Raw genomic sequence first — 23,748 nt, 5'->3', positions numbered from 1 at the left:
GTATGCAATCTGGCAGGCCCTTGCACTACATAGAAAAGGTAAATCTGAAGGAAAAAGTCTACGGAAAATCTTATAGTGTGTATGGCCATACATGTTCAATTTTTGTTGTACAATTTTCTGATAGATTAACCACAAACCACATAATGTGATGTCAAAGCTAAACAACACTTTCACTTATCCAATTAGGCAGGCCTTTGTACTACATACTTGAAGGTAAATTTCAAGAAAATTGGACAGAAAATTGTAAGAAAATTGGATCATGTATGGCCATAGACACTATAAGGTTTTCTGAAGACTTTTTCCTTCAGATTTACCTTTTCTATGTAGTGCAAGGGCCTGCCAGATTGCATACAAATTGAAAGTGTTAGGTTTGACCTCATATTATCTGGTTTTGTTAAATCTAAAGGAAAAAATCTTCAGAAAATCTTATAGTGTGTATGGCCCATTAGTCTAAATGAAAAAGCCACTTTGTGCTCATTCTGAGATTACTGAAAGCATTTCCTATGTGTGTTGACTTGATGTAGTAATTTTTTTATATATATATCTACATATCTTTTTTTGGGTTGTTGAATTCTGAGTTCTGGGGTTGCACTGCATATGTTCAATCAATTTGCAAATTCTCAGATTTGCAAGCTCAAACACTGCTATTTTTCAGAGTGTAATGTGGCTCTATATAGGAAGCAACAGTAATATGGCCCCCCACTCAACAAATATAATAATTTCACACATATACAATGTTTTATTTTTGGGGCGTTGCTTGTCATATATAACAACAGACAGTTGTAGGTAGTTCAGGGATTTGAACACCCAAATACATTGTTGCATGGCAGCTGTGCTAACCACTTGGATATTTTGGACAGTTTATTTAATCAAGCTCAATACATATTTGCAACATTTTTGCAAAACACAATTTACACAAACATAATCACTTTGTTACATTTATTTCATAATATATGCCACTGATAGTTTCTTAGCCTATCAATTTAAGTTCAAAATACTAATTTTTCACAGAAATAAATGTTTTAAACACCTATATATAATTTCCAGCATGCAGGATTATTTTTAAAAATTTGTTGATTATATACAGTTTTACTAAACTAGGTTAATTATTTGGGAATTGTGGTCTCTGAGGTTTTTTTTTTTTTTTTTTGTTTCTTGTTATCTTTATACCAAGCATACATGCACTAGCACCTTAAGAGCCCATTCACATTGAGGCGACACGACTTCGGGGGGTGACCTGTGAAGTCGCGTGCACCGCTGTGCACCACGACTTGCAGAGACTTCACATACTGGAAGTCTATGCAAGTCGCTCCGAGGTCGCCCCAAAGTAGTACAGGACCCTTTTTCTAAGTCGGAGTGACTTGTGTCGCTCCTATTAGAACGGGTCCTGTACTACTCAATGGACCGTGACATACCGTATGCATATACATATGCAAAAAAACATATATTATTGTTACTTTCTATATCTAACCAACCCAAAAATATATTAATTTCACACATATACAATGTTTAATTTTCGGGGAGGAGCCGTGTTAGTGTTCCTTTTCATATATATATATATATATATATATACATACATACACATAGGCAAATCAATAAATAAAAAACATATATATATATATATATATATATATATATATATATACATACACATATAATTATTTTTTGGGTATATATATATATATATATATATATATATATATATATATATATATATACATATATATATACACATACACACACACACACATATATATCTATATATATATATATATATATATATATATATATATTTATTTTTGTGATTCATATATATATATAGACATACATAGATATGTGCAAAAAAAAAAAATAAAAATAAAAAAAAAAAAAAATAAAAAAAAAAAAAATTTATTAGCGCCGGAATAGCGCCGTTTTACCGCGAATTTGCGGCGGTATTTGCCGCAAATTCAATAAAACTCCCACTAACGTTTTCAAAAACGTTATTTTCAGCCTAGTTTTTGGTTTGGAGCATGCTCACATGAGCTATCTGCCAGAAATTGACTCTGGAGCTATTTTTGCAATTTACACTTTTATTAATATCTTTTTTTCTACTTAACATTTTCACACAGTTTAAAAGCAGTTTAGCTCAAAATCATATAACACATCTTTCCCACACATTTTTTATTTTTTTCCTGCCATATTTTGTGATTTTGAAAAAATTAGTCCACCTTTTAGCTGGACTGTTTTTAAGTCCAGTCCTGACATTAGTTGATCTTAATGAATCTCACAGTTGGCTTTATTTTCCGCCCGCCGTTCTTTGAATACCAATTTCAGACTTAAAAATTCACCGGTTCGCAAAATCCAGCCGAAACGCCAATTCTCCGTATTATGAATCAGGCCCATAGTAATTGCTAGACCGAATCCAATCCCAGGTAAAATGCCATCATTGGAAAATATCTGTTATTTTACGAATCCTGGACTAATATGTGGCTGCAATTGTTGACATTGGAAGCGCTTAACTAGGTCTGCATTTCCCAACCTCTTTTCAGTCATGGCACCCGGTAAAAGTATGCAAAATTTTGAAGCACTCCAGTGTAAAATGTAAAAAACATAAATGTTGCTTATAAATGTGAACCCTGGCCTTGGGACATTGCACACAATCACCTTGAATAAATTGAATTCACATCAGAAGCCCCCCCCTTCACATCAGAGGTTCCCCCATCACATCAGCAGCCCCCTCCCCCTTCATATCAGAGGTTCCCCCATCACCTCAGATGTCCCCCCATTGTGTCAGAGGTTCCCCCATCACATCAGAAGCCCCCCCCCACATCAGAAGTTCCCCCATCACATCAGAAGCACCCCCGCTTCACATCGGAGGTTCTCTCATCACATCAGAAGCCCCCCCACATCAGAAGTACCCCCCCTTCACATCAGAGGTTCCCCCATCACATCAGAAGCTCCCTCCCCCTTCATATGAGGTTCCCCAATCACATCAGATGGCCCCCCATTGTGTCAGAGGTTCCGCCATCACATCAGAAGCCCCCCCCCCCACATCAGAGGTTCCCCATCACATCAGAAGCCCCCCCTTAATAGCAGAGGTTGCCCCATCACATCAGATGTCCCCCCCTATTGAGTAAGAGGGCCCGCCATCACACCAAAGTCTCTGTTTACATCAAAGGACCTCCCCCCCCCTGTACAGGAATCCCCCATCACATCAAAGCCTCCCCATCACCACTGAATCCCGCAATCACACAAACCCCCTTCACATCAGAGCCCAACCCTTTGGCTTCAGCAACATGGCAGCGGGTGGAAGATTAGAGGAGGTCTGGAGGAGGCAGACTTTCATGATCATCTACTAAATGCTGGAAGTGGCCCTACATGCCTCCTGTCCTAGATCGGTGTCATCCATTACCATGATATGGGTGAGCTGGCCACTATCACCATAGCACAGTAGGACACGATGCATCCTGACCCTAGGGTGTCATTGATTGTTATGGTGCTGGCAGCTGATATGCCTATGCCATGGAAACTCCTGATGATGATCCAGGGCAAACTGGGTCCTGTGCTCGTGGCACCATGGGGGGGGGGGGGGGACCCAAAAGGCACCCTGGTTGAGAAACACTGAACTAGGTGATGTGCAGTATAGCAGCTGAAGATCTAACCAGCTAAACTTTGTCCCGATGATTCTCCTCACTTCCTGCAAAGACAGAAAAGACAGGAAATCTCTCCAATTAGGACATCGGTTGCAATAACACACTTTTCTTTAGTAAAAAAGGAAAGAATGTCAGGCTATAATCAGTGTATTGTCTTCCTGTCTCAGTGACCCTCATTTGTTGTCCTGCTGTGACAGGAACTAAAAGTGAGGTGAAATTCCCCAACAGGGTCATGGACAGCAATAAATAAAAACCTTCCCTAGGTCCATCTAAAACCATATAAATATTTTTGTTAGTGTTGTGCATTAACCCATGTTTGGACTCATATATTGTGTATATATACTATATTGTACTATATATATATATATATATATACACACACACACACAGTATCTCACAAAAGTGAGTACACCCCTCACATTTTTGTAAATATTTTATTATATCTTTTCATGTGACAACGCTGAAGAAAGGACACTTCGCTACAATGTAAAGTGAGTGTACAGCTTGTATAACAGTGTCAATTTTCTGTCCCCTCAAAATAACTCAACACACAGCCATTAATGTCTAAACTGCTGGCAACAAAAGTGAGTACACCCCTAAGTGAACATGCCCAAATTGGGTCCAGTTAGCCATTTTCCCTCCCCAGTGTCATGTGACATTGGGCCCAAAGTCAATATTTTGTGTGGCCACCGTTATTTTCCAGCACTGCCTTAACCCCCTTGGGCATGGAGTTCCCCAGAGCTTCACAGGTTGCCACTGGAGGTCCTCTTCCACTCCTCCATGATGACATCACGGAGCTGGTGGATAGCAAAAACAGGAAGTGACAGGAAATCTCTGCAAATTAAAGGGAATCTCTTGGGGACCTCTGAGTCACCAGGACTAGTGCCCCCATTGAAAATGTTCTTTTTAGGTTCACTTTCACGAATAATGGTAAACAGGATGAATATGAAGACGGTCAATCTCCCTAACAGGGACACAGACAGCAAAAAAAGGACAAGTGCTCTAATCCATCCCCACTTTGTCCAAAACTTCAAAAAAAAAAAAAAAAAGTTCGGCCTTTAGTTGTACTTCAAAATCTGTCCTTTCCCTATGTGAGCTTACAATCTCACATCCACACATACATGCACACACCAACGAAAGCACATCAAGACAGGAGCCAATTAACCTACCAGTGTGTCTTTGGATTGTGGGAGAAAACCCATGTAAACAGAGAGAACATGCAAAGTCCATGCTGATAATGTCCTGGGTGGAATTTTAATCAAGGACCTCAGTGCTGCAAGGCAGAAATGCTAACAAGTAAGGCCCAGTAAGCTCCCTGCTGATACTACTGCTTGTGGAAGAGAATTCCACATCCTTACTGCTCTGACAGCGAAGAACCCCTTACGTATTTTAAGGTTAAACTATTTTTCCTCTAGTTTTAGTGAGTGGCCACGTCTTATTATATTCCCTTTCTCTAAAAGGGAATTTCTCTAGCGCTCATCGACAGACGTAGTCCTCGGTGATACACCACCTTCGGGTTATGTTACCTCCGCAGGAGCAGGACTAGACAGGAAATTAAAAAGCTCTGGCCACACCCTAGGGGCAGTCCCAGAGGGTATATCCTCTCTCTCTCTGCCTCAGCAAATCAGTTATTTTCTGTCTAGTTAGGAGTAAGGACCTAGATACCTTGCTGGGATCTTAGGTCCTGGCAAGAATTTTTTTCTAAAAGGATTTTTAGACAGCTTTTTTTTCTCCAGTGTTCCTGTGAGATCTTCAAGCAAGAAAGCTGAACTGGGCGACGGGCTGGATGTTGAGATCCGGTGGTCACCCCAGTTCAGCCTACGAGCGCGTGCAGGCCATAGCTCCGCGCTGGGTCGGCCGCGACAAAGTCCCATTAAAAGGACTGAACCCGCGAGTTAAACGTCTCGCTGAAACGCCAAAGACCATGAGTCACGGCGTCCGTATCGGTCGACAGCCCTCCCGCCCCGGTGGAGAGGGGTACTGTCAGGAGTTGGTGCCCGCCTGGTTCCGGTATGGTGAGTAGTATGTTCCCCCTTTTTCCCTGACGGGTTTTGTGGTGAACGCGGGCCCCTCTCTGTATGGTAAGAAAGAGTTCTTTCTATCCTATAACATGTCACAAATCCTCCTACTTTGAGTGTGATTTTATGTGTGCAAAAAGCCAGGAGGCTTGGTTTGGGAGCTAACAATCTATTGTATACATGTTTTTAAGATGTAATCTGTGGCATTCTGGGAATCTTATGGGTTAAGTATAAAGCTACCTACCAGTCAGAAGCCACGGACATGTAGACTGCCTTCCAAATCAGATCTCCAGCTATTAGCAGGCCTCCCGAACGGCCATGCGGTCCGCCAGGGCCGGTACCGCCAACCACGCCATATCCCCATGCAGAGAGAGTGTTGTGTGCCTGCAGCACACCGCTAGTCAGCACAGGCCGCCGCCATTTTTTTTGCTGGATCGCACGAGCCGCCATTTTGGCGTAGCCTCGTGTCTCCAGCATGGGGGCGGCCATGTTTGAGGTGATCCTACACCTCGTGGAGCTTGGGGGAGGCGCCAGAAGGCGTGCAGAGGGGCGGAGCCGCCTCCCTTCTTCCTGGGCAGCCATCCAAAAGACTTCCTGTTTGTCAAGACAGCGCTGTAAGCTGTTGCAGTTTAACTCTGAGCATCTAGTGGTGAGCCTGGGGGTCTATCTCTCTCTCTCTCGATCGATAGGGATCCCTAGCAGGTAACACTAAGGGGCTTTTTTGTGGCGCTGGGGGTCAGAAAAAAAAAAAAAAAAAAAAGTTTTTTTCTTTTTGAATTATATTATCCAGGAAGTAACTGGAGTTATCATGGACCCTGCCACACATATTCCCAGAGGCAACTGAAACAGAGAGGCCTTTCGGTACTAATAAGCCCATCAAGATGGCGAAGGCTTTTCCGGTACCTAAATGTTTTGGTAATCAGATTAAAGGAGAATAGGAGCATTCTAAACGTACCTTTACTATTTCCAAGCGTATTGCTAGACGCTATCCGTTTGAGGGATCCATCATTAAGAAATGGACGGTACCACCAGTCGTGGATCCGCCTATTTCCAGGCTGAATAAAGCCACGGTTATTCCAGTGGAGGACACTTCGTCCTTTAAGGATCCGGTGGATCGAAAGATAGAAGCAGAGTCCCGCACTATCTTTTCTCTGATAGGGTCAGCATTTAGACCAGTAATTGTTATTGGTCTAGTTTCCCAGACACTTACGGAATGGGCGAAAATGGTACGCCAAGATCTTAGGGGAAAAGATATTCCCCAGGAGACATCTGATTTGATGGAACAGATCATACAAGGGCTACGGTTTATCTGTGACGCAGCCTTGGACACAACTCCCTTATTAGGGCATGCATCTAAGTTAGCAGTGATCCTCAGACGTGTGCTGTGGTTAAAATGCTGGTCAGCTGACCTAGGTTCCAAAAAGACCTTGACCAATCTCCCTTTTCAGGGGAATCGTCTATTTGGGGCCAACCTAGATGAAATCATTAAGGATGCCACTGGGGGCAAGAGCACTTTCTTGCCACAGGCTGCAAAAGCTAAGGGACCTCGCAACAAGCGAGGACCTTTCTTTACCGCCCATAAAGGGCGCCCGGCTGGTACTAGCGGGAAAGGCAAGACTCCTCCAGGAGGATTCAAGAAGGGCTGGTCGGACAAGCAGAGGACCAACCCAGCCAAACCCGAAGCAAAGGAGTACACAGCCTGAAGGTGCGCCCCCACCCGGTTTCAGGGTGGGGGGACGTTTTCACCGGTATTCAGGACATCAGATCGAGCATCAACCACTACTACCGGTGCGATTCTTCCCTTCCAACATTTAAGTACCACAGGAAGCGGTAGTTACCGTTCCCTGAATAGATCTTTTCCTTTACCCTTTCCTAAGATTAGTCCCGATACCACACAGGAATCGGATCTGGTTGACCAGATAGGCCAAGTAGCCTCTAGTCGGGTGACTTCGGTCCCTGAGGTTCAACCAGAAAAGATCACCCTTCCTGATAACTATCAGGTATCTGATAAATGTGTGGAAATAGAAAACGACCAGACTTCCTCGGATGGTCGGGGCCAGATAGCTCTAGGGACGCCTGGTTCAGATCCAATCAGCGCCAGTGGTCCTAGAAATTCTAGGCTGGCCTCCCCAAGCCGGCCTGGCCGACTTGGACATGCTAGTCGCAGACGTTCCGTGGGAACTTCGTCTCAGGGAGTGTCTGTGGTCTCAAGGACCAAGTTACCTTCGTGCTTTACAGTCGCTGGTTTTAATGGCCTGGCCATTGAGACCCAAGTACTGAAGGACAGAGGTTTGTCTACTTCAGTCATTTCTACCCTTATTAAAGCAAGGAAAGCGACTTCCAGCAAAGTCTATTATCACACATGGAAGACTTATATTGCGTGGTGCGAATCTTTAGGATTTCCTCCACGTACCTATTCGGTGTCTCGAATATTGGCCTTTTTGCAAAAAGGGGTTGAGCAGAAGCTAGCCTTGAGCACCATCAAGGGTCAAGTTTCAGCATTAGCAATCTTCTTTCAGAAGCCGTTAGCTACCAAATCCTTGGTGCGGAATTTCATCCAGGGGGTGCGGCACCTGGCTCCTCCAGTCCGCGCGCCCTTACCGCCCTGGGATCTTAATTTGGTTTTGTCGGTTCTACAGAAACCTCCCTTTGAAAACATCAGAGAGATTCCCTTGCTTACTTTATCCCAGAAGGTTGCCTTCTTGGTGGCTATTACTTCTGCTCGCAGGGTGTCAGAACTGGCTGCATTATCATGCCAGTCCCCATACCTAGTGATTCATAGGGATAAGGTAGTACTTCATCCTAAGCCATCTTTTCTTCCTAAGGTGGTTTCAGATTTTCATCTGAATGAAGATATTGTACTACCTTCCTTGTGTCCTCAGCCCAAGCATCATCGGGAACATGCGTTGCATTCCTTAGATGTGGTTCGGGCAATCAGGGTATACCTGAAAGCTACGGAATCATTCCGTAAGACGGATTCACTTTTTGTGATCACGGATGGCCCCAGAAAGGGTTTGCCTGCATCTGCCGCAACCATTGCCAAATGGATTAGACAAACGGTGGTACAGGCTTATTCTATTAAGGGTCAGAGTCCTCCGTTCCCTGTTAGGGCGCACTCCACTCGAGCGCTCAGTACTTCCTGGGCCTTTCGCCATCAGGCGTCAGTGGTCCAGGTATGTAAGGCGGCCACCTGGTCGTCGGTACATACCTTTACAAAATTCTATAAAATTGATGTGACGGCATCGGCGGATGCCTCATTTGGCCGCAAGGTTTTGCAGGCCGCAATTTAAGGAGACCGGTGGTCTACCTCGAGGGTTTTTTTCTGTTTGAAAATTTTTTTGTTGAGTCTCATCATTAAGGATGAGCATTGTAAACTTCTAGTTGGCACCGGTTGGGCCTTCTAGATTGGGATTTGATTTCCATTTTCCCACCCCTCAGTTGTGATACTGCTCTGGGACGTCCCGAAGGTGGTGTATCACCGAGGACTACGTCTGTCGATGAGCGCTAGAGAAAAATGGATTTTTGTAAAATCTTACCGTAAAATCCTTTTCTCTTAGCTCATCGACAGACGTAGTCCCCGCCCCTCTGTTTTGGAGTTGGGTTGGGTTAAATTCTCTAAGCACTGCTTTTTCACATAACTGATTTGCTGAGGCAGAGAGAGAGAGGATATACCCTCTGGGACTGCCCCTAGGGTGTGGCCAGAGCTTTTTAATTTCCTGTCTAGTCCTGCTCCTGCGGAGGTAACATAACCCGAAGGTGGTGTATCACCGAGGACTACGTCTGTCGATGAGCTAAGAGAAAAGGATTTTACGGTAAGATTTTACAAAAATCCATTTATCTCCTAAACGGTGCAAGTTTAGGAGATATTTACAGTACCTATAGGTAAGCCTTATTATAGGCTTACCTATAGGTACAAGTCAGAGATGGGAGTTTACTCCTGTGGCAGGCGCAGCACTACAAAGTGCCTTATGCGCTGTGGCATTAGAAGAATTGGATCTCTCTGACTTCAGTCTAACCAGACTGTCTGTTACTCTATAAATTCCTCTAATACCATTCTATGGAAAGCAGTAGGTTTAAAGAGCACACCAAACGCTTAAGATATCTTCTTTATTAACTTCAACTTTTCTTCATAGATAAGAGTGACACTTTTGCAGCAGACAGTCCATGTACAACATGTGCTGAATACAGTATAACAAATGGTGGATATATTTCTCTCTCTATTGCTGTTTGCTGTTTGAGTTTGTTTGCTTAGGTTTGGTTTTGAGTTGTTAGAGTTGTTTGGGTTTGTTCGATAGTTTGAATTCGATATAACTTTTGAAGTTTGATAGTTTGTTTGTTTGATTTCGTGTTCGAGTTTGATAATTTGGATTGGTGGAACTACAAGTGAACACATAACTAGTTCAGTATACAGCTCTAATCACATTACTAACAATAGGAACATGTATAACTGTTAGGCTGCATTCACATGTCAGCGTTTGGATCGCGGGCAGAACCGCCGCGGTTCCGCCCGCGATCTGGAGATTATTGCAAATCGCGGGACGCCTAGCGTTGCCCGTTGATTTGCAATAGACCCCCAAACGCCGAGCGATGTTGCCGCGATTTCCGCCTGCCGAATCGCGGCAACATCGCGCAAACAAAATCGCGGGACGCAATACGCTCCAAAGAAGCTCTTGTACTTCTTTGGAGCGTATTGCGTCCTGCGATTTTGTTTGCGCGATGTTGCCGCGATTCGGCAGGCGGAAATCGCGGCAACATCGCTCGGCGTTTGGGGGTCTATTGCAAATCAACGGGCAACGCTAGGCGTCCCGCGATTTGCAATAATCTCCGGATCGCGGGCGGAACCGTAGCAGTTCTGCCCGCGATCCATACGCTCACATGTGAACGGAGCCTTAATTACCTATTTTTGGCCACTTGCTTCCATAAAACTGCTCTATGGATCTGTGTGTCTATTCAGTTCTCTTGCTCTGTAGTGGAATGAGAAGGCTGGCTGAAGCATGAGCTTCAGAGAAAAAATGGGTGTAAGGCTAGCTGTAATTGGCCAAGACTGTTGCTGAGTGTGAGATTGGCTGTGATTGGCCACAAACTCCTTATGGGTAATAAAATTTAACTCTGTGCTTTCTGGTTTCAACTCTGCTGTGTCTGAGCTTACCTTACATGCATACAAATGAATCTTACAGGCATATTTTTCCTTTGCTTCTGTGAACACAATATACAATTGTTATGTCACATCCAAACATGAAATCACAGTAAATAACTCTGCTTTTGTCTCTCACATATAAACATATGCACTGTATTGAGGTTATTAACAGGTCTAGCTGTATATGCATGTAGGTCATATTAGCAACCTAGGACAGGTTCTAGCTGGCCAGCTACAACTCCCACTTTAAAAGATAAGTACATATTTTAGAACATGTTACATGTTCCTCCCATATTTAGGTGTGTTTATAACATATTTAGGTGTATTTATAACATGTAATATGTTTCAGCAGCTGCAGCCCCCCCCCCCCCGTAACAACAAACAGGGGATCTTCTCCTTGTGCCCACTGTCAAGATTTTGAAAAGAGCACAGCCACACGGGGATCCACCCACATGGCTGAATAATTCATTCACAGTTTCCCGTTAATGCACGAACTACAACTACTATCAGCCATTGCACAAAGTATAAGTGGTGGTGCAAGTAGGGGATGCGTTTAGAATGATACAGTGTCCATAGAACAGTCTTTTGGACTACCTGTTCTGTCCATTGAAAGGATGGAGCACAGTCTCTTGTCTCAGGGCCAGCCTGGAGGGGAGCGGAAGCCACCTCCAAACATGCAGTAAAAAAAAGAGAACAGGCCCCTCTGAGTATAAACTGTGAATGATTTATTATTAAAAGGAAGCAATAAAAACTCACATAAGGAATGTGAAAACCAATACATGAGGGTCTCTGGTGGTCAAAGTCTGCATAGGGCCGCCTTCTGGGCCATGTGATGTCGCTCGTGGTGCTGTCCTGACAAGCAGGATGTGATGATGTTGTGAAGTGGTGGAACTGAGGGCTGGACCGCAGACTGAGCCACAACGTCTTCTGTGTGTGCGTCACCGGTGTGCTTGCGATGCGTTTCGGAGCATGCACACTGGGATTTGGCTATCAGCTCGCACTCCTTTTTGAAGCTAATACAATCAAAGATAATGGTACCTTTTTATAGGTTAGATATACAGTGCCATCCGGCGGAGGGAATGTAAATATTACTCCACAGAAGAGCCTGGAAAAACATACAGTGCCATCTAGTGGTGAGTGTGCATATTACTCCACAGGAGGGCCTGGAAAAACAACATACAGTGCCAGTGCCATCTAGTGGTGAGATTGCAAATCACCCCATCGGTAAGCATGGATACCAGGGTGAATGCCGATATGATCACATGAGATGAATACGAATAGAGAAAATATATCTCTGTGTGAATGGAAAAATACATAAATACTAAAAATCAAAGCAATGAAAAAAATTAAATAAATTAAAAGGATAACGAAGATACACCATTGAAGGGCTAATTGAGTTATTAGGTAAAAATATTTTCTAAATGCACAAAAACATCCAAGACTGGAAAATGACAATTAAGAATTACTATTATTAAAAACTGATAGACAAATCATACTGGAATATAAGGAAATGGCAAAAATATGCATGTGTATAAGTGTGTGTTTCCATGATGTATGTATAGGTACATAGCTATGGGGGAAACTCAAAAGAACGATCCCTAAGGTGGATGAGATTTTTATTTTTATTTTGGGGTGAAGGTGTATAAACTGATGAAAGACAGTGGAAGATGTTGGAGATTGTTTAGTACCCTGAACCATTGTGGCTGATGGCTTGCAGTTCTGAATAGACATTGAAGTTGCTGATGAGCAGCCTCGTAGGTCATTCACAAGCCCTGCAGCTTGTAAACAGTCAGCCTGTATTGGAGGTATGGGCAGAAAGCTGCAGGGCTTGTCTGCAGGAGTCTGGCATTGCACCCCTAATCTACTGACCACGGGTGCAATGCTTACCAGGCTCCTTGGAGAAAAAATACATGCACATTTTTTTTCCTGCACAAATATGTGCATTTATTTATTTCTTTTTTTCCCCCAAAAGGTGAACTTATCCTTTACCTTAACCACTTCAATACAGGGCAATTTCACCCCCTTCCTGCCCAGGCCAATTTTCAGCTTTTAGCGCTGTTGCATTTTGAATCATGCAACACTGTACCTAAACCAAATTTATGTCATTTCCCCCCCCCCCCCCCCACAAATAGAGCTTTCTTTTGGTGGTATTTGATCACCGCAAGGTTTTTTTCTTTTTTTTGCTAAACAAATAAAAAAAAGACCGAAAAGTTTGAAAAAAAAAAAAAAAGTTATACAATTTTGTAAATAAGTTTTTTCCTGCACTGATGAGCACTGATGGGGTGGCACTGATGGGGTGGCACTGATGGGGTGGCACTGATAGGCGGCACTGATATGTGGCACTGATAGGTAGCACTGATATGCAGCATTGGTGGACACTGATAGGCGGCACTGATAAGCGGCATTGATGGGCACTGATAGGTGGCACTGATGGGCACTAATAGGCGGCACTGATCGGCACTGATGGGCACTAATGGCCACTGATAGGTGGCACTGGTGGGCAATAATGAACACTCGTGGGGGGCACTGATAGATGGCAATGATGGGCACTGGTGGGCAGCACTGATGGGGAGGGCACTGGCGGGCAGCACTGATGGGGAGGGCACTGGGGGGCTCCCTGAGCCCTGATTGCCATCCCTGTTGCCCATAGTGGGCATCCCTGGGGTCATGGGTGGGCATCCCTGGGGTCTGGGTGGGCATCCCTGGTGGTTCTAGTGGCACCCCCCCCCCCTCGTGCCTGTCAAGGGCTCTTCCTGTTTACTATGTGACCAGCCATGATTGGACACGGCTGGTCACATGGTAAAGAGCCTACGTCAGTAGGGGGGCACGCAGAGCGCATTATCCTGCTGCCATCATATGATGTCTGGTCAGGATAATGCAACCACTTTCCCGACATCAAACTCCTATAGGGCGGGTGGGAAGTGGTTAAAGTGGTGTTAAACCCAAAAGCAAATATTTATTATATTGCAGCTTACCAATTCTTAGTAAGTGCCGGTTCACACTGGGGCGACCTGTGAGGCGACCTGGTCGCCTCACAGGTCGCCGCAGGTCGCCTCCCATAGGGAAGCTGCGGACCCGTTCTAATAGGAGCGACACAAGTCGCTCCGACCTAGAAAAAGGGTCCGGAGCTTCTTTGGGGCGACCAGGAGGCGACCGCCATAGACTTCAATGTTATGAAGTCCGTGGCGGCCGCTCCGAGGTCGCGGCGCGCTGCTCGCACCGCGATCTCGGAGGTCGCCCCTGCAAGTAGCGTCGCGGTAATGTGAACCGGCGCTTATAGTGTCTGCATTCATTTTCTTTTTTATTTATTTTTTTCCTTTATTTGTATCTGTTTATCTGGCCAGTAAGTCTGGTGTTTTGCAACACACCAAGCTATCCTGCAGATGTGGCAGTTAGAGGGTTGAGACACATTTACCAATGACAAGGGTGCTTGCAATGATCACTTTTTACTCGTTCATGTAAAACCTCTGTAGCACCCTCCTAGTCAGGTGCTAGGTGAAAGCATTTGTGTGCTCTTCTGCTCATCAGGGAGCAGGATTTCTAGTCTTGCCTGTTACATGTGTCCAGGTGTGATTCATTTGGTCTGAGGAAGTGTCCCCACTGTATCCAATAGGGGAGCCTGCTGGACAGTGGGGGAAACCCAACCAGTGACACACAGGCTTTTGTGACAGTCCCAGTGGGAAGGCAGAACCGCAGTGCATTCTGGGATTGTTAACAAAAGTCTGGGACACATGTGACAGGGGGTCTTTGGCAGGAAGCAGAGTCCCATGAGGAGGGTGACGGCTGTCTCTCCTCCTGTCAGAAAGGAAATGGTCACAGGCAGTCGGCCTAGTGGACCAGACGTGTGGGGCTGAGCTGTGAGGTCCTGTGGAAGCTGACGGTGGAGAAGTGTCAGAGATTCCTGCGGAAAACCGTATCAGTGAGTACCTGGGAACTTGCCAGGGGTCTGCCCAGGAAGGGGACCACTCCAGGGAAAGTCAGTGGACAAAGGACACAGTGGGTTAGAAAGGGGGTGCCAAGATGGACCCTGAAGAGAACCTAAAGTACTGTTCATCATAAAACCTTCACCTATGTGGCAAAGTGAAGCAGCAGCCTTGCCGCACACACCTAAAAAAGATGTCCCCAAACTGTGCATAGTTGTTAGTTGGAGTATCCCACTCATCCCTTCTTCCATCCCAGTTCCAAAATAAAATACAAAAAACAAATCCCCTGGACTGTTTGACTGAGCCGAGGACTTAAAACTACAAGTTCAATTGTCTGTTGCTATGGGTAACCCAGGGGCTCCCATGGGGGCAGTGCTACATCTCTATAATGAAATAAATAACACAGCTTGCTGTAACTGCTTACAGCATGTGCTTGTTATACTCACTATGGAATCTAAGGGGCTAATCCTCCTTATTGTGTAAAAATGCTGTTTGATCCTGTCTTCTCTGATCCACCCCTTCTTCCACAGTCCCCAATCTCCTGGTACTACAGAGCCTTAGGAGTCACTCTGCACATGCTCAGTTTGTCTGGACAGTGCTGACTGGCCCTGTCTCTCTAGTAATGCACACCAAACTGATCATGTGCAGAGTGACTCCTAAAGCTCTGTAGTACCAGGAGATAGATTGGGGAATGTGGAAGAAAGGCTGGATCAGAGAAGACAGGATCAAACAGCCTTTTTACACAATAAGGTGGATTAAACCCTTAGATTCCATAGTGAATATAACAAGCATGCTTTACTGCATATATACACTGATTTTACTGTTGTGGGTTTAGTAAAAATTTAAACCGGAGCTCAACCCAAAAGGGGAAGCTCTGCTTGTTTGCTTCCTCCACCCTTTCATACATTTGGCACCTTCCATGGGAAAGGGGGAGCGGGTCTCTGTTTCTGATAGGTACCCATCCCCACTTCTGGGAGAGGTCCCTCCAGAAGTAAGACCCCCCCCCCCCCCCACTTGGCCATTCACAAAGTGCAGTGTGCTCGCGAATGCACAGTAGGGAATTAGCTGTGAAGCCACCAGCCAGCTTCCCTTACAAAGAATGGCGGGGGCAGCAGCACCCGAGAGCCGATTGGAAAATCAGTTGGGGTGCCGACATCATGGGATCCCTGTACAGGTAAGTATTCTAATATTAATATTAATTCTAATATTAAAAGTCACCAATTACAGTATTTGTAGCTGCTGACTTTTTAATTTTTTTGATGCATGGGGGGGAGGGGGGAGCTGGAGCTCCTCTCTAAGGCTGAGTTCACACTTATCCAATGCAGGAACCACTGTGATTCTTGTGCGGGTTCCTGCATCGCATCTGACTCACAGCTGGGGGTGTCAATGCAAACTTAATGACACCCCCAAATCTGTTCGCAGAAAACAGTGCGAACTGTGAAATCAGATGGAATCGGAATTCGCATCGCACACAGGTCGCATGTGATTTGCACAGCAATGTCTGGCATCGCATAAGTGTGAACCCAGCCTCGTACCGCTTTAAGTTTTTTGTAGTTAGATTAAAATTAACATTGTAACACTGTTGACTTGAACGTTGCTACAGTAAACTTCAATTGAAGTTATTATATTGTATTAGGCTTCACGCATACATGGAGATATTGTACATGTGTGTGTATGTATGTATATATATATACACACACAAACTTGAACTTTAATGGCATCCCAGTCTTAGCCCAGGTTCACACTGAGGCCTGCTTTGAAATCGTGCAAGTTCAGTCCAACTTTAGGGGAGATTTCCCATACATCTGTGCGGGTTCCTGCACAGACGTCTATGGAAATCGTCCCCGTTGTCGCCAAAAGTAGTACAGAAACTACTTTTAGGTGCTGTAAAGTCGGAGTCGCACCGATTCAGACAGCGCAATTGCTGGCAATCGGCTCCGATTTGACATGTCAAATCAGACCAATGTGAATGTAGGCTAATGCCCCATACACACGTGCAGATTATCTGAAGACTTTTGTCTGCAGACTTACCAAAACCATACAATATGAGGTCAAACCTAAACACTTTCAATTTGTATGCAATCCGGTAGGCCCTTGCACTACATAGAAAAGGTAAGTCTGCAGACAAAAGTCTTCAGATAATCTGCACGTGTGTATGGGGCATTAGTCCGTAGGGTTCAATATTGAGTTGGCCCACCCTTTGCAGTTATAACAGATTCAACTCTTCTAGAAAGGTGCCCACAAGGTTTAGGAGTGTGTCCATGGGAATTCTGACCATTCTTCCAGAAGCGCATTTGTGAGGTCAGACGCTGATGTTGGACGAGAAGGCCTGGCTCACAGTCTGCACTTTAATTCATCCCAAAGGTTTTCTTTCAGGTTGAGGGCTGTGCAGGCCAGTCAAGTTCCTATACGCCAAGCTCACTAATCCATGTCTTTATAGACCTTGCTTTGTGCACTGGTGCGCAGTCATGTTGGAACAGGAAGGGGCCATCCCCAAATTGTACCCACAAAGTTGGGAGCATGAAATTGTCCAAAATGTCTTGGTCTGCTGATGCCTTAGGGGTTCCCTTCACTGGAACTAAGGGGCCAAGCCCCACCCCTGAAAGACAACCCAATACCATCGTATCCTCTCCACCAAATGATTTGGACCAGTGCACAAAGCAACATGCATAAAGACATGGATGAGCAAGTTTGGGGTGGAGGAACTTGACTGGCCTACTCAGAGTCCTGACCTCAACCCAATAGAACATCTTTGGGATAAATTAGGGTGGAGACTGCAAGCCAGGCCTTCTCGTCCAACATCAGTGCCTGACCTCACAAATGCACTTCTGAAAGAATGGTCAAACATTCCCAGAGACACTCTCCTAAAACTTGTGGACAGCCTTCCCAGAAGAGTTGAAGCTGTTATAGTTGCAAAGGGTGGGCCAACTCAATACTGAACCCTACAGACTAAGACTGGGATGCCATTAAAGTTCATGTGCGTGTTAAGGCAGACGTCCCAATACTTTTGGTAATATAGGGGTTTACAGTATTTACTAAAGCAAAATCAGTCACACATCTGCAGAGAAACCAATCAGCTTCCAGTTTTTATTGCAAAATCTTAACCACTTGCCGACCAGCCACCGTAGATATATGGTGGTAGGTCGACAGGTTCCCGTGAAACGACGATTCGTGGGAGCGGTTGTGCAGGTGCGCGTGTGTCGGTGGCCACGATTGCCGCTGGGCACCCGCGATCGCTCCCTGTGGAGACAGACCAGTGGTGTGCTGTCAGGGCAGCCATCAGAAATTTTGGGGCCCCTTACACATCTTTAGGCCTGGGCCCCTCCGGGCCTGACCACCAACATTTTGTAGGGCCCATCCTCTGGCCGTCCCACCTAATCCGTCCACTGGCCATCCCACTGAGTCCTTCAGTGCACCCACTTCTATTTTAACACTCTTACAACTTAATATATGAAAATGAATCCAAGCCAGCAAATTGACATCCCCGTATATTCATCAAGGAGACATCCCAATCCAGCAAAGGGACAACCTCATATATTCAGCAAAGAGACATCTTCCTCCAGTAAAGAGATGGCCTCATATATTCAGCAAAGAGACATTACATTCCAACAAAGAGACAGCCTCATATATTCAGCAAAGACAGATCCCAATCCAGCAAAGAGACATTCCTTCAGCTGCATCGGCTTACTCTGCAGCCACACTGCTTTAGCAATTGCTAGTTACTACAGCAGCAACAACTCGGTCACATTGGTTGGGGCCTGGGCCCCTCAGGAATGCCCGGGCCCCCTACATGTGTATGGGCTGTCCCCCCCTGATGGCTGCTCTGTGTGCTGTTGTAAATTAAATAAATAAAAAATTACCTAAATCTTTCCCCTACTTTGTAGACGCGACAACTTTTGCGCAAACCAATCAAAATACACTTATTTGGATTTATTTTACCAAAAATATGTAGCAGAATACACATTGGCCTAAAATTATAAAAACAATTTGAGTTTAAATTTTTTTTTTTATTGGGAATGTTATATAGCAAAAAGTTATTTATTTATTTATTTTCAGAATTGTCGATCTTTTTTTTTTGTTTATAGCGCAAAAAAGTTGCAGAGGTGATCAAATACTACCAAAGAAAGCTCTATTTGTGGGAGAAAAAAAAGGGACATCCATTTATTTAGGTACAGCGTCGCACGACTGCGCAAAAGTCCTGAATCGCAAAAAAATTGCCCTGCTCATTAAGGGGGGGGGGGGGGAACCTTCTGGTCCAGAAGTGGTAACTAAACAAGCGGAGGGTAGAAGCTGATTGGTTTCTCTGCAGAAGTGTGACTGATTTTCCACTCTCTGTCTGTCTGTCTATAGATATATAGACATAGATATATAGACATAGATATATAGATGTATAGACATAGATATATAGAGATAGATATATAGACATAGATATATAGACATAGATATATAGAGATAGATATATAGCGAAAGATATATAGAGATAGACATGGATATATAGAGATAGAGATAGACATAGATATATAGACATAGATATATAGAGATAGAGATAGATATATAGAGATAGACATAGATATATAGAGATAGATATATAGCGATAGATATATAGCGAAAGATATATAGAGATAGATATATAGACATAGAACTGGTTACTAACTTTCTGCAAGTTCGCAGAACAGGCTGATCCCTCTGCGCGTCTAAGGACGCGCAGTACAATTGGGAATGTCCCGCGCTCGGACCGCGCAGCCGCAGACGTGGCGGCCGGGGAGCAGAGCAGTGCGCCCCTGACCCGCCCATTCTGTGACAATAGCGAATGAAAATTCGCTATTGTTACACGGATCCTCCTCCTGGCCAATCAGGGAGCGGGTCCTCCCGCTTCCTGATTGGCCGAAAGGCAAACCCCGTGCAATTGGACGAGGAGACGCGGGGAGCCGGGGACTGAAGAGAAGCTGTGTGACCGTCCGTGAGGTAAGTGCAGGGGTCTTGCGGGGGGATCGCTGGCACTCTGCAATTATTGGGGGCAATGCTGTGGCGCTCTGCAATTATTGGAGGCAATGCTGTGGCGCACTGCAATTATTGGGGGCAATGCTGTGGCGCTCTGCAATGATTGGGGGCAATGCTGTGGCGCTCTGCAATGATTGGGGGCAATGCTGTGGCGCTCTGCAATGATTGGGGGCAATGCTGTGGGCACTCTGCAATGATCATTGGGGGCAATGCTGTGGCACTCTGCAATGATCATTGGGGGCAATGCTGTGGGCACTCTGCAATGATCATTGGGGGCAATGCTGTGGGCACTCTGCAATTATGGGGGGCAATGCTGTGGGCACTCTGCAATTATTGGGGGCAATGCTGTGGGCACTCTGCAATTATTGGGGGCAATGCTGTGGGCAATCTGCAATTATTGGGGCAATGCTGTGGGCACTCTGCAATTATTGGGGGCAATGCTGTGGGCACTCTGCAATTATTGGGGCAATGCTGTGGGCACTCTGCAATTATTGGGGGCAATGCTGTGGGCACTCTGCAATGATTGGGGGCAATGCTGTGGCACTCTGCAATCATTGGGGGCAATGCTGTGGTCACTGTGCATTGAAAGGGGGCACACTGGTGTCTCTGCATTGAAAGGGGGGCACGCTGGTCACTGTGCATTGAAAGGGGGGGGGGCACGCTGGTCACTGTGCATTGAAAGGGGGCACGCTGGTCATTCTGCATTAAAAGGGGGCACGCTGGTCATTCTGCTGGGAAAGTCTGAACTGGTTACTAAAATTTTTTTAATCCCACCACTGTATAGAGATAGATATATAGCGATAGATATATAGCGATATATAGAGATAGAGATATATAGAGATATATAGAGATAGAGATATATAGAAATAGAGATAGATATATAGCGATAGAGATAGCTATATAGCGATAGATATATAGAGATAGAGAGAGATATATAGAGATAGAGATATAGAGATAGATATATATAGATAGAGATATACATATATAGAGATATATAGAGAGAGATATAGATATATAGATATATATATATATATATATATAGAGATAGTGATAGATATATAGAGATAGATATATAGCGATAGATATAGATATATAGAGATAGCTGTATAGCGATAGATATATAGAGATAGATGTATAGCGATAGATATATAGAGATAGAGATATATATATATAGAGATAGATCATGATGTATAGCGATAGATATATAGAGATAGATGTATAGCGATAGATATATAGAGATAGAGATAGATGTATAGCTATAGATATATAGCGATAGATATAGATATATAGAGATAGATGTATAGCGATAGATATATAGATATATAGCGATAGATATAGATATATAGAGATAGATGTATAGCGATAGATATAGAGATATATAGCGATAGATATAGATATATAGAGATAGATGTATAGCGATAGATATATAGAGATAGATGTATAGCGATAGATATATAGATATATAGCGATAGATATAGATATATAGCGATAGATATATAGAGATAGATATAAAGTGATAGATATAGATATATAGAGATAGATATATAGCGATAGATATATATAGATAGAGATAGATATATAGCGATAGATATATAGAGATAGATATAAAGCGATAGATATATAGAGATAGATATATAGTGATGGATATAGATATATATAGATAGATATAAATCGATCGATTTATAGAGATAGATATATAGCGATGGATATAGATATATAGAGATAGATATATAGCGATGGATATAGATATATAGAGATAGATATATAGCGATAGATATATAGAGATAGATATATAGCGATAGATATAGATATATAGAGATAGATATAGATATATAGAGATAGATATATAGCGATAGATATAGATATATAGCGATAGATATATAGCGATAGATATAGATATATAGCGATAGATATAGATATATAGCGATAGATATATAGAGATAGATATATAGCGATAGATATAGATATATAGTGATAGATATATAGAGATAGAGATAGATATAAAGCGATAGATATAAATCTATAGAGATAGATATACAGCGATAGATATAGATATATAGCGATAGATATAAAGTGATAGATATAGATATATAGAGATAGATATATAGCGATAGATATAGATATATAGTGATAGATATATAGAGATAGAGATAGATATAAAGCGATAGATATAAATCTATAGAGATAGATATACAGCGATAGATATCGATATATAGAGATAGATATATAGCGATAGAGATAGATATATAGAGATAGATATAAAGCGATAGATATAGATATATAGAGATAGATATATAGCGATCGATATATAGAGATAGATATAAAGTGATAGATATATAGAGATAGAGATAGACATAAAGCGATAGATATAGATATATAGAGATAGATATAAAGCGATAGATATAAATATACAGAGATAGATATAAAGCGATAGATATAGATATATAGAGATAGATATATAGCGATAGATATATAGCGATAGATATATAGAGATAGATATATAGACATAGATATATAGCGATAGATATATAGAGATAGATATATAGCGATAGATATATAGCGATAGATATATAGAGATAGAGATAGATATAAAGCGATAGATATAGATATATAGCGATAGATATATAGAGATAGATATATAGCGATAGATATATAGAGATAGAGATAGATATAAAGCGATAGATATAGATATATAGAGATAGATATATAGCGATAGATATATAAATATACAGAGATAGATATAAAGTGATAGATATAGATATATAGAGATAGATATATAGCGATAGATATATAAATATACAGAGATAGATATAAAGTGATAGATATAGATATATAGAGATAGATATAAAGCGATAGATATAGATATATAGAGATAGATATATAGAGATAGATATATAGAGATAGATATATAGAGATAGATATAAAGCGATAGATATAGATATATAGAGATAGATATATAGAGAGAGAGATATATATAGAGAGAGATATTTCTATGTATGTGTGTGTTTGTCCACCTAGCCTGATATAACACATGGCAGAAATAAGACAACTAGTTAATAAGTAACCGTCTCATTAAACAATTCCCGTATGCTTTATGGGAAAAGGCTGAGTGACGTGAATGAGGTTTAAGGTCACATCTGATGTACTTTCTTTGCTGGTGTATTTGTGTATAAGACTCGGCGGGGATTAGCCTGCAGTTGTACACAGTCACACCAATGCTGTGTTTCTGGCTGGGAAGTATGCTTCCAGGAGCTGCTTGTGGAAATGAATTCTCAGCTCTAACATGTGACTTCCTATGTCTGTGAAGGTAACTCCAAGGGACTTCCTCTGCTAAATCAGCTGCGTCTCCAGAGATGTGTTCCAGAGCTCATTCTAAGCCTATGTCGCCCTGTGCCATATGAACTGTTTGCCTTTACTGACACTTCTTTCTTTGGTTTGCAGCGTGCAAGGATCTGCTGAGTGCTGCCCGTGATGGAAAGCTGAACACGTTCGTACAGATCTCAGTGGCACATCCTACAGAGCAGACCCTAACCAGATATGCCAACACAGAAATAGTAGAGGTGAGCGTGCTTCTTTTTAAATCTCTTTTCCTGCAGTCACTAAAGTTGCTCACGCAAGTTCCAACACATTTAGGCAATGGGATTTTGTAGTGGAAGTGTTCCAGGGCTCGTTGCCAAATAAAAACGTGTAGTTTCATGTATAAGATATTTGTAAGCAGCTAACACCTCATTCCAGCAGCGGCTGTGGGAATAGCACATCCTGGGAATTATTGCATATACTTTCTCTAATCACAATGTGTTTTCGGATGAAGAAAAGGGTATGTATTCTCCTGGAGTGGGATATTAGACATTGTGGAAGGGGAGGAGGGGAGTACGAGGAAGGGAATTGTTTACATTGGTCATGGCACCTCTTGTAGACGTAGAACGAGGGGAACGTGGTGTGTCAATGGACGTGTTGTGCTGTAGAATTACATCTAAAAGGGTAACATTTGCAATTCCTAAGGCATGCAGGCTGGGATGAATTGGTACGGCATG

The 23,748-nt window shown here is 43.2% G+C and overlaps 1 protein-coding gene across 4 annotated transcripts in view; it reads left to right on the top strand.

Moving 5' to 3' along the window:
• INPP4B (inositol polyphosphate-4-phosphatase type II B) overlaps positions 1-23,748 on the top strand; it is a 944,562-nt gene that overhangs the window by 253,515 nt on the left and 667,299 nt on the right. For 3 of the 4 annotated variants that reach the window (XM_082244155.1, XM_082244154.1, XM_082244153.1), the window contains exon 3: positions 23,156-23,274. In XM_082244155.1, the coding sequence (XP_082100281.1) occupies positions 23,156-23,274 (119 nt within the window). Of the gene's footprint in view, positions 1-22,999; positions 23,022-23,155; positions 23,275-23,748 lie in introns of those variants that run through there. The other variant, XM_082244156.1, reaches the window with a different exon arrangement.

This window comes from Pelophylax lessonae, assembly GCF_965119305.1.
Source record: "Pelophylax lessonae genome assembly, chromosome: 1".
NCBI classification, from domain to species: domain Eukaryota; kingdom Metazoa; phylum Chordata; class Amphibia; order Anura; family Ranidae; genus Pelophylax; species Pelophylax lessonae.
The sequence above is the reverse complement of the archived record's forward strand: the minus strand, read 5'-3'. Positions and strand labels throughout refer to the sequence as shown.